This window comes from Pan troglodytes, chromosome 12, assembly GCF_028858775.2.
Source record: "Pan troglodytes isolate AG18354 chromosome 12, NHGRI_mPanTro3-v2.0_pri, whole genome shotgun sequence".
Taxonomy (NCBI): domain Eukaryota; kingdom Metazoa; phylum Chordata; class Mammalia; order Primates; family Hominidae; genus Pan; species Pan troglodytes.
Window position 1 is genome coordinate 42,112,425 of NC_072410.2, and position 12,368 is coordinate 42,124,792.

General features: G+C 34.6%; 1 protein-coding gene across 9 annotated transcripts in view; it reads right to left on the reverse strand.

The window, feature by feature from the left end:
• CTNNA2 (catenin alpha 2) overlaps nucleotides 1-12,368 on the reverse strand; it is a 1,472,650-nt gene that overhangs the window by 25,314 nt on the left and 1,434,968 nt on the right. For 6 of the 9 annotated variants that reach the window (XM_054678551.2, XM_016948860.3, XM_016948862.3 and 3 more), the window contains one exon: nucleotides 4,194-4,337. The exons of the other annotated variants lie outside the window; for them this stretch is intronic. In XM_054678551.2, coding sequence (XP_054534526.1) covers nucleotides 4,194-4,337 — 144 coding nt within the window. The remainder of the gene's footprint in view (nucleotides 1-4,193; nucleotides 4,338-12,368) is intronic. 9 annotated transcript variants of the gene reach the window in all.

Here is a 12,368-nt window from a genome sequence, read left to right on the forward strand (position 1 = left end):
TCTGAGATATTCCTCCCTCTCCTTCCACCTGGAAAACTCCTATTCAGTTATGTGTGAAGGCTCAAAAAAAAATTACACCCCTTTATCCTTTTCTACAAAAATGGTCATAATATGTCTTTTAAAATGATTACTATCATCATAGTTACTAGTTCACGTGCTTGTTTTCCATGCTAATTCTATGAATGCATCATACGTAGAACAGGGAATATCCCATATTACATACTCAATGAATTTGTTGAATTATAGCTCTGACTGATGCTTTATTTCTAAAATGACCTCCAGAGACACTTAGGAGGAAGAAAGGAGAACAGTTGTCATCCTCATCATTTTTCTCTTGAAACAAACATAATCTAACTTCTGCTTGAACTTTTTTTTTTTTTTAGAAACTAGCGCTAGTAGTCTTGCTTTGTTAAACTACCTTTGATCATACTACTTCACCATCCCCAAACAGAAAAATTTAGCCTTTGAAAGTGATTTCCTGAGAAAACAAATTCTAGAAGCTAATTCTGATGTCACAATAGGAAATTAGAAGCCATGTCACTGGGTGATCTAAACTGAGTCCTTGTTTACTTACTAAGTTCTTATAATCTGGTAAAGGGGCTAGGTAACAAAGCAGTTCTAATCGTGGAATTCCAGTCTTTTAGAATGGCCAAGGTAATAACTTGGAAGAGACTCGAATGGCAAGAAATACAAAAACAGTTTTCCCTACGTGAGGCAAAATATCCACCGCAAATCTTCTGCAAATCTACAGCAACAGAGAGGCTTTCAAATTAAGTGTTCTTCGTCAGTGTGAATAAATCATACCCAAATCAATAACCTATTTCCAAGAGTATATGGGAAGGAGACTTGCATAATCATGTTCAGTTTTACTTAGTGTTAAAATCTTGTCAATATTGGCTGTTAAAGGATGGAGAAACTGATGTTATTCTTGCTTAGTGCCCAAGGAAATTGTTTGCTTTATAAAGTCATCTTGGTTACATGGATTCTCATTAGCTGATGGACATTTCCATCACCATCTGACATTTCTAAATCTGTTAATGATACCCCCAAATGATGATCTCTTTCCACTTTTATCACAATACCAGAATATCTCCAAGCTAGAGTCTTCCTCTTTCCTTCCTCTGCCTGTTATGTATTTCTCTTCCATAGTTGTGGCTGTGAGTGATCATGTGGGTTTTGTGTAACTGACCAAATGCCTGCCTGATTATATCTTTATAATTACTCAATTCACTCACTTGCTGCCTCCTAAATTCTTCCAAAGACATGTATCTCCTCTAGTACAGTCAGCATATGATTTAGGGGAAAGGGGTTCAGAAAAAGTATGAGGTTGAACTGTAAGCAATACATTTTGATTTTGACACGTCATGTCTGAACACAAGATATATCTTCAGCTCTATTTACAATTCTGTGGTCTTGAAGACCTGGAACACTTCCCTGTCCTTTTTATATACAATAACACAAACATCTAAACCATTCTGTTCTCAGCTAGCTAAAAGTATCAGCTTTTTATAAGACTCCCCAGTGCAATCCAGCCCACCCAGGCCACAGGGATATTTATTTTGGCACTTACTGTATTCACTTCCAAGTTGGCACTTGGCACATGTACAGACTCCTCAAAGAGGTTGCACATTCCTCAAATTCAGGAGCAAGGCTTTACACTTTATCCCCCATAGTACATAGTTCCATACTCACCAATTCCCTACTTATCAACCCTTCCAAAACCACCTGGGATTTCCTGCAATATTACATAGGTAATTTTAAACTTTGAAGCCCCAGTAAGATCAGCTACATCTATTACCTAGTAAATGTTTTTTACATCCCCAATAATTAGAATAACACAAAGGTATGGAGTTAAAACATGAATCGGTCTTCCAAAATCATTATGTAGCTACCTATCATGGATTCTGCCTCTCTTCAGGTATCAATTTATATATAACTTTCTAAGTGGTTTAGATTTAGCAGATTAATCAAATGACGTTGTCTATTTAAAAGAAATGGCTCAGCCACATATATTATTAACCAAATAGCAGTATATCAGGTAGGCAGCACATTTTAAAACCTTGTTTAAACTGAATGTTTTTTCTGGATTTAATAATTGTATGTACAAAATAAAAACTGTATTTCATCAACTATTCAATCATTTTCCCATAAACCATTTCTTCAATAATATACCATAAAACCATAGATTTTTAGAGCAGGGATGCATTAGAATATCTCTTTTTGATCATCTACCATCATTTTACAGATGAGAAAAACTGAGGCCCGAGAGATCTAAGTAATTTGCTTTGAGTTACCTAACAAGTCAAGCACAGAGATAGAACTAGCATAGCAAGTGTTCAGACCCCAAATTAATGCAACCTCCACTCCATTTCACTGTCTCCTTTAGAGCACAATATATGTATGTATTTTAAAATTAAACTTTTAATACACACGAAATGAATTTAAAAAACACTGAACATCACTATAAATGAAACATGCACATGAAGATAAATAAGTGCATGCACAATGCATTCCATGATAGACTCTCTGAATTTGCACAAGCGCACAACACAACCGTTCTTAACTCACGAAGTTTAAAGATGATTGTGTCCCAAGGGTTTGAAAATATGAGCATTTCTTACCTGGCAGCTGTATGAGGGGTTGATAAAAGACATTAAAAACTTGAGCTATGATTAGACATCAGATTTTTCTGTCACTGAAGGTTTGCTTCTACCTGGGTTTCAGGGGTCTAGTACTTTTAATGGAAGGTAGGTCAGAGACTTAAGAGGGATAAACCAACATATAAGACTCTGGCATTATTGCCCACATTGCAATATTAAGTTGCCTGCAGGGGACTGTCATCAAAATCTTCCTATTGGCCAGTTATGGCCCTACCTTTCTTTATCAGGCCTGAAATCTTTACTGTTATAGTCACTTATTTAGGTTAGAAAACTTAGGTATCAAATAACTTCAAAACCCATTCCCCAACCCCAGGGTACTAAAGAGGGCAGTATCAGCTGTAGTGCTTTTAAATATAAAAGTGTATAACTTTGGGGGTCAGGGATTTATGCATAACAAAGAAGCTGTTGACGAGACAGAAAGGACTCTTCATTTTAAACCGAAACCAATTCTCCAACACAAATGTTCATCATGGCTAGCCAACCAGGGATGTATATTTAGAAAAAAAAAAGGGATGATACCCTCTTTATATATTTTATAATACTCATAATCCACACCAGGATGCTTTCATCCCACCCTAAGAAAAAAACAGGGTTTCACATTCTGGTGGTCAAACCCTTCTAAGAACACCCACCCAAGTGCTTTGATATCCCTTAAAGAGTCAACCACCCCCATGAACTCCCTTTACCCTTTTATACAAAAGCTTGCATCTTGACAGTTTTAATAGGTACCCAGGAGAAAACGAGGAAAGAAGTGGAGAAAAGTGCCCGCTCCAGTTGATCTTTTCTTTCTAAATACTAAGGCATATAAAAGAACTAATCAGCAATATATAGAAACCCAAATGTAACAATAGCAGCTTTTCATGCCTCTTAACTAGCAAGAGACCCTATGAAACAGCATCAGTGTTAGGACGTGCAACAACAAAAATGGGTAGTAAATCTGGCTGTGACACCTTGAAATGGCTGTGACCTTAAACTTGCAGGAGTTGTAACTTTTTTCAAAAAATGAACATTTTAGTCACTGCATTAGAAAGCTTTTATTTGTTAACACCCAAAGCATTTGTTGATAATCCTCATGTATCATCCTCATGTACATTTTAACCTCCACAATTTTAGAAGGGCCCACTGATTCTCATGGCAAACACGAGTAAAGGATATTTCATGACCCTGAAATCTTCCAAACAAAGAAGAATACATCCTTCTGACTAGCCTTCCTTAGTGAAGCTCACAAAGAGACTATAGAATGGATTCATTCCACATATGCCATGACTTTCAGTCCCAATGGGAAGAAAGACTGAGAAATAAAGAAATAAAAATACCTTTTTCACTTCTCAAGTTTAGACCACAATTGAAGATATATCTGTGCTGTGGAATTTCTGACCCACATAAAGAATAAATAAGTCCTTTGCCCAAAGTTGGTTAATATTAAGAGGCCTTAAGTGGGCACATTTTTATTTCCCTAACATCCAATCCCCCCTGCCTTCAGAATTCATGATTACAATGAAAGACATTAGATTAGAAAGTCAATTTACTCACCATGGAGGAATCACTGCTTCCACTCCCGATCGGAGCTCCCTCAGCACAGGTTGGGAGGTGGGTAGAAAGTTGACTAGCCCTGCCCCCATCTATGACATCACAATCTACCTCATAAAAGGTAGTGAAAGTGCTCTGAACTCCTGTCTGATTTCCGAGAGATACAGAAAAGAGAGAATGAGAGAGAGAGCAAAAGAAAAAAAAAAAAAAGTACCCTACTTGGGAAGGGATTAGGGAGTGGAAGAGGGAATGGGTAATTGGGAAAAAAGAGATATATGAAGGAATTACGTGCTGAAAGAGATATACATATGGGCTTTCTTGACATTAAGCGGCCTGGCCATTTGGATTTCTCATTGGCTCTTGAACAGATAAAGGAACCATGTGGGAGGAGAATGAAGATGCACCCTGCCTTGTCAGGCACTGAAAGGGACAACTATAGTGGGGCTCAAAGCGGGTGAATCCCCTATTTAAAGTGTTGAAGATCACCAAGAGAGAAGGCAAGGGCTGCAGCTCTTAAAGCCTGGAACGGTATGTGGGGATCCCTGATGTCTTTCTTGGAAGTTCCATCGCCCTGCTGTGTGACCTTCCTTAAGCCTTTGGCCTCTGCACATCCAACCTCTGTACATGGTCCTCTACTAAGGGGATACTTACCTCTTTCATTGGGATCACTGAAGGACTAATGCATTCATTCTTGCTACAATTGCAACTCTTTTGACTGTTCCTTTTAACCCAAGGGTGGATTGTGTGAGGGGCATAATTTAAAGGATAAGCCAATAACCAATGCCCTTTTCTACCTTTAGAATCTTTTCTAAAGATTATTTCAATATAAAATGTTACAATCTTGACTTTTTCTGTGTGTATCAAATATACAACTAAAAGGAGTAGTTAGAGTTCGTCTTCAGAACTGTAGAAAAAATCAAATGGCAAGTTTTCTGCAATCATAAAAAAATGCACTGTCACTCTCAGAGGTCAAGTTACATGACCCAGTGATGCCAACTGACCAAAATGTTTTTGTCATGGACGATTTCTGCTCTAGTCATAGCTTTATTTACCAAGTCTAGTTTTCGTAGAAAAACAAGAAAAGGCATGAGAATAGTATGTAGACCACTAAAATATTTTTTTTCAATGAAAATTTAGGAGTTTAAAATAGACTACTCAAAGTTATTGATTATGGCAAAACAAAAGTAACAGACACTATTGAAGAGCAGGCACATCCTGAAACCATCCACATAAAAGGCCTTCATCTGCCTAGTGGAATACATGAAAAGTGAAACCATCTCTTTCCACAGAAAAAAATTTAGGAAACCTAGACATTCAAAACAATAGCTTGCAAATTATGGCATCATAAATGGCTAAAAACCAAAGCCTGTTTCTATATACAGATAAACAAAAATCTTAATTTGGGATTTTTCTGTTTTAAGCCAATATAATTCTATTTCTAAGCCCGTCATTCTTAGCGTACTAAATACATAAGTGTATTACAATAATTGCAATTTAAAATTAAGCAAAATTGGCAGATGAGAGAGCAGTTTGAAACACAGAAGCTACTAAATTCAAACTGATTATGGATTTGGCAACATCATGTCCATTTTTCACTTCAAAATAAATGTTAGAGACATTTAAAGAATGTCTTTAAAGAATTAAAGTAAATAGAAAAGAAAAAAAGTCTTGCATATAAAAGGGTGTTTTGCCTATATTTGACTTTTTCTGTACTTAACAGAAGAGGCAATGATACTCTGCATATATTTTCCTTGCTGTATCATTTGTTATTTTTATTTTCAACAATTCTAAGTCTAAATTCAAATTATATATTCAACAGCTTTTTGTGTGTGTGAGATTTTTGCAATTAATGGCCCTATGAAGTTTTATTTTCTGTCCACTTTTACATATTGGATCATTGACTAGTTGGCTTATCTTTGACTTTTTTATAACAATCTCATTTGGTTTTATAAGTTAGGGATCTTCTGATTTTTCCCATTGTAGGAAATAAATTAGTCATTTAGCACAATTTCTCAGTTTTAAAAATTATTACGTATTAGAAACTTACTTGGATCATCTCATAAAAAATTTAAAGTTCATTAAGATTAATGATGCAATTGTCCATTCTTCCAATAAACACCTTAAGTTTTTACTACCCAATACAGATGGTACAATTCTCCCAGCATTAAGATATTCAAATAAAAATGGAGTTAAACACTTTTAAAATATTGAAATAAAACAAACTGAACTTAGATTGTCTATTGGCATTTCTTATAATTGCCCATTGTCTCTTTGGAAATGGAACATGACTTCAGGAACCCAATGCAAAACTAGGCTGCATCAAAAGGATGCAGAGTGGTGAACTGTGCTGACTTCTTAGGTGAATTTAGTATGATTGATTGTGATATTATAATAATGCCTTTATATATGATATTAGTTAAAATAATAAAACTGCCTTTGATACAGGATGCAATGCCAGGATCAGATAATTTCCAAATCTCAGGATCTAGCCTCTTGACATTTTTCATGAAACCTAAGCTCTACTCCAACTGTAGATTAGCTGTATACTTCCCATGATATTTCAGAAATGGGTAAGTAGCCCTTTAAGACAAGATATGAAGTGTTTGCAAGATTTCAGTAGTCAAGACTCCATTATTATAGTCACGGTTGTAATTTCATTCTGACCAGACAGATGTAGGGCTGGTCTCAAATCTTTGTTTGAGGTTAATAAAAAGTTGTTTAGCTTCTTAGCACAAAAGATTGAGAAAAGTCAGGTGGAATAATATGCGCATTCCAAAAGAACAGTCTGCAGATGCATTCATCATGGAAGACAAGGTCAGGCATTTTTTTCATGTTAAGTTGATCAAAATGTTATAATTGAAGAGAAATACCTCAATAAGAGGGGCTCCAATAAATGTGGATAGCAGCAGATTCAAATTGGAAGTTCTCGGATAAAGAGATGTTTTGATTTTGTTTTATGGTAGCGTCTCACATACAGAAATTTGGGCTGACAAACGTACATGGTTCTTAAAAGACGATGTTGACCATAACTTCTCCAGGATATTCTCAGTTGCAAAAGAGATTTGCCAAAGAAAATGGACGAAAGAGGTCAAGAGACAGGTTGTTCCGATTTGACAGGACATCTAGCCAGAGTTCCAGTCAATTTCATTATCAGCAAGGCATCTGCACAGATGAAGGTGTTCAGAGAAAACTAATAAAACAAGATACAGTATTGATGATAAAAGAAAAGATTAAAAGTCTAAATTAAGAAAGCTTGCCTTCAAGAAAATAGAATTAGGATGAAGTATTTGAGATATATTTATAGCCCAGAAGGAAAATTACTATTTAAGATAGAGTAAGACAATGTGTTCCGATGCAGTAAAAGAAATCTGAATGAAGAAACTCCACATTGCCCATCCGGAAACTTTCTTATTTGTAAGGTACATGGGCCATAAACATAAAGTGGCACATATTTCTCTTCTAAGGGCTGCACTCAAAGCCATATTTTATAAATGATTTAACTTAGGCTGGAAAAAGCACTTGACAAAATAATCTGCAGGGACAGAATGTAGACGACAGTAAGTTAAACACACTTTTATTTCTAGAATATAGTAAACCAAGAAAACAATGAATGCACAGAGATAGCCATCAACAGATACTCTGCTATTCTAGCTGAAAACCCTATTTCAGTAAGCTGAGAAACTAAATGGAAAAAAAATAAACATAGACTACACAGTCTAATAAAAACACAAGGGACAGAAAAATTTATCCTTTTCATGAAAATTATTTGGTATTAGAGATAAAGAGACTTTAAATTCCCCAACTCAATCAAAATATATCACCGTGCCTTTTACATAGTAGGGATGCAATGGAAATGTTGAATTCAGTGAATCAGAAAATATTCTTATGTGAACAAGAAATAAATGCAGCTCTTTGAATCTCTGATTGTTTGCCATTGGAAATTAGAAACAACTTATGGAAACTGATGTATTTTAAGAAAAATATTATTGTCAAAATATTATCAAATCCAGTACTGAATAAAAAAATCCTGACTCAGTTTTGCTATGGATTCTATCTTATTTTTAACCAGCTAAGGTAATGGAAAGATGTGTAAAATCAATGACAAAATCCCCAGATAATCTTTAGCATATGATTTCAATATCCCTTCTCTTTTGCCTATTCATATTATATCACCTTGTTCACATATCAACTTTTTTCTTCAACAGACTTCAGTCCAGGAATTCCTGGGGTAACCCCAGTAGAAACAAGAAAAAAAAATCACAATGCATTTAAGTAACCAATTCTAAATAATCTGTTTCTTGACTAGAGCTGAGAACTGAAAAATTCAAGTGTTTACAGGGGCTGAATTTACAGACACCATTTCTAAATAAAGGTCTTCACTCAACACTTTGGCTTCCCATAATTATTTGGTTCAATGTAAGGAAACATTACATTGAATGTATTTGGATTTGCTCTTACAGATCCAAAACTGGTTCAAAACTTGGGAGAGGGTAGCTTTTAAGACACTTCTCAAAGCAATAATAATTTGAAACATTATTTGAAGTATTTTTAAATTATTTTTTTAAAAATCTTGGAATGAAATCAGACCATTCTCATATATGAACAAGTAATCAAAATTAGGATATGTCTTATGGGGAAGCTTTATAAAATAATACTTCTTAAATAGGTTTGTCTGGGTTTTACACATATCCCAAGATACAGTCATCCCTTGGTATCCATGGGGGATTGGTTCTAGGACCCTAGCAGATATCAGAATTCAAGGATGCTCAAGTCTCTGATATAAAATGGCATAGTATTTACATGTAACCTACACACATCCTCCCGTATACTTTAAATCCTCTCCAGATTACTTATACCTATTATGATGCAAATGTTACATAAATATTATATAAATACTACATTGTGTTTTATCTGTACTATTTTTATTGCTGTATTGTTACTTTTATTTTTTTCCAAATATTTTCAATCCCAGGTTGGTTGCATTCTCAGATATAGAACTCACAGATACAGAAGGCCAACTGTATATGCAATCACCTCCCCTCATCCAGGTACCTCCCATGTGTCCAATTTCCAAGTTTTCAAAAAGTATTACTGCTAATTGGCTACTAAATCATTCTCAGAATATCAACTGAAATCTAAGGCATTAATTGATAATAAATTAAGTTGTCAATTATTTACCTTTCTTCTTTTAATTAGAACATCTCAAAACTTGAAAAAATTCTAAGACCCAAAGGAATGAAATTTTACTGATTGAATGACAAGTAATAGCACTGATATCTCAGGGGACACTATTCTTAAAGCTATAACTCCTGCTGTTACAAGCAGTAATGCCCTCAAACTAAAATAGAAATTACTCGTCAGCCCACAAGTTTAGGTGACACAATCAAATCCATCCACAGAGTAGTAGATCGAATTAAGGTCAATCCATGTCTCCAGTTAAGGTAAGAAGAGTTATTTGCTTGATTTGCATCCTAGCTTTGCCACAACACAGTATGTTTTCTTATTTTAAAATGAGTATATTGGAACATAGTATTTCCCTATGCATTAAACAATTCAGTTAGATAACCAACTGCTTTAGTTCCATCAATGAATAACTGATTTTTTTAATGGCCATAACTGATTATATTGGTAAGTTTAGGGTGACCATCACAGAAAATGTAACTGAAGAGTCACTTTCTATAGTGGAGCAGTATACCAGACTCCTTCGTACAAGACTGTCTGAATTCAGAGAACAGACACAGGTGCAGTGCAAAAGACACAAAGCTTTCTATGATGCCCAGCACCCAAAGAAATTTTTACTTTCTCATTAAAATTCCTATTAACTTCCCATTTCTTCCAAAAATAAGTCTTGAATTGGTAAACTGTCACTTTTAACACTCTGGGGGAATGAATGTTCAGTGAAAAAACCATAGAAAGGTTATTTCCCTCTGAGGGTGTCTATAATTTGGGTTGTGCAGAAATCAATGACCATTCATACTGGTATGAATGTAACTAAGGAAGACAATGCAGGAATCAGAATTTAAATGGTTATAGTTTCACTATCAACAGATTGGGGAATGGGTTTTGGGGAAAATATGGAATCATGCAACAACTCATTTTACTAGCAAAGTATATGCAAAGAACTACTGCCATTTACTCTGTAAAAGGTAACTACTCATTTCATTTGTCACAATTTCTCCACTATGCCTAACATCCAGATTTACAATCTGAAGTTTGTTTTTATCTTACTCTCTCTAGGTTTGGACACTGCAACTTTTCCTACATAAGGGAAGGTCCTTTAAGCATGGAAGGTCTGGATAAAATTATTTTGAACTGCTATGAATTCCTAGAACATCTACCCTTTTGTTCAAATGAAACACTAACATGCATTCCAAACCCAAATTGAAATAGCTAGCACTTTAGATTTTTTTCATTACTGTTATACTTTGATCCGTGGAGATCATGAAGAATTGACTATAGACAAAATAGAAGATATAAAAATTAAGAAAAAAAGGTTGCTTAATGTACAGGTCTACACAATTAGATGCAATTCTTGTTTCAATGGCTGTTTTAGCTCATTACAAAATACTGGCACTTTTTAAAAATAAAAGGAACACACTGCTCTTCAAATACAATGCAATTCTCATCTCAACAAACCATATATGTATTATTGTAGAAAATATATCCCACATTTTCTTTTCCCTAATTTGTATTGGATCAGATAGTTTATACTTATCAATCTTGTTCAGTTCCTGACCACTTCACTAAGGTTTATTGAGGGTGTAAGAGTAAATATCAAATCAATTGTGTGCTCTGTGTTTGTATGTTTGTATGCACATATGCATCTTTGAATATATGCCAGTGTCAGGTAGAATTGATTTGAATATTATCAGTTTCCAATATTTTTAGGAATGTATATTACCTATATCATGAATATTCATGTTGATTGTAATTAGAGTCCAATTTTTTAAAATAATGTGAAACGTGGGCAATAAGAATTACTGTAATTGACCCCTCAGTCTCCAATCTTCTCTTTACCAGTTCAAATCCTACCAGTGTCACAAGTTAAACTTGCTCACCTTGTCAAACCTCTCCCCTAAACCCAATTGAGAGGCATTCAGATTTGGAAAAGAGATATTTAAATGGCAAAGAACAAAAGTACGTATTAGGGCAGGCTTCTCAATCTCTCAGGAATAGGTCAGTAATCCATTCATTCAGCCCAAGGACTTAAGCAACTAGCATTCCTCACCTCCAAACTTGACTCAAATATTTTGTTAATACAGAGACATTTATATGTAATAAAATCTATTAAAATTTGTACCATTTTTGTGTACATTTGGCCATAAATTACATCCTTGTCTCTCCTGAACATCGAATTCCTGATCAAAGTAGGGTTATTGCTGTTATGTTCTGACTTCATTGTTATAATGAGGCTCCTGTTATCTTTTAACTTTAAAAAAACAGTTTAGGTAGGCTTTATTAGGTTTATCAGAATGTTTGATATTCAGTATGCTAATTTAAAAGTCCTACATTAGTATTTCTAATATTGTTCAGAATCATACGCTATGTATAAATCTTTGGGTAGCTAAAAAATATTGAAGGTCATGGCATGATTTTTATTTTTCCAGATCCATGTATACATCTCCATTTTTAACTTTAAAGGTGCTGATTAAACCCTGTGAAACCTAGCAAACAAAAATTAGTCAAAAACATGATAATTAAATATACAGGTAATACCCCTATTATGATACTGGAACATATTTGTATTCAAAATAGTATTTACATACTAAAAAATATATGGCTTAACTTTTCTCCCATAAGATAATGCTGTCACATTTAATGGACATTACTTGCGCTAAACTAATTCAAGGCATGTTATCTTTAACTTTCTCTTTCTTTTTTCTTTTCTTCTACCTTCTTCCTTTATGCCTCTTCTCTTCTACCCTCCCCTCCCCTCCTTATCTTTCTTTCTGCTTTCAATATTCTTTTTTTCAAAAAAGCCTGTAAACTGGCTTAAGAATTCAAGCAAACATTAAACTAAGCAAATAAATAAAGCCAATTTATAGACGGTTTAATCTTCTGAAACTCAGTTTCCTCTACTTTCACTTTAACAATTCTATCATATTTTTTCTTTTCCATTACTCCCTTAGTAACCAGGTTAAGCTGAATTGGCTCACGAATGCATTTTCTACTTTGAGA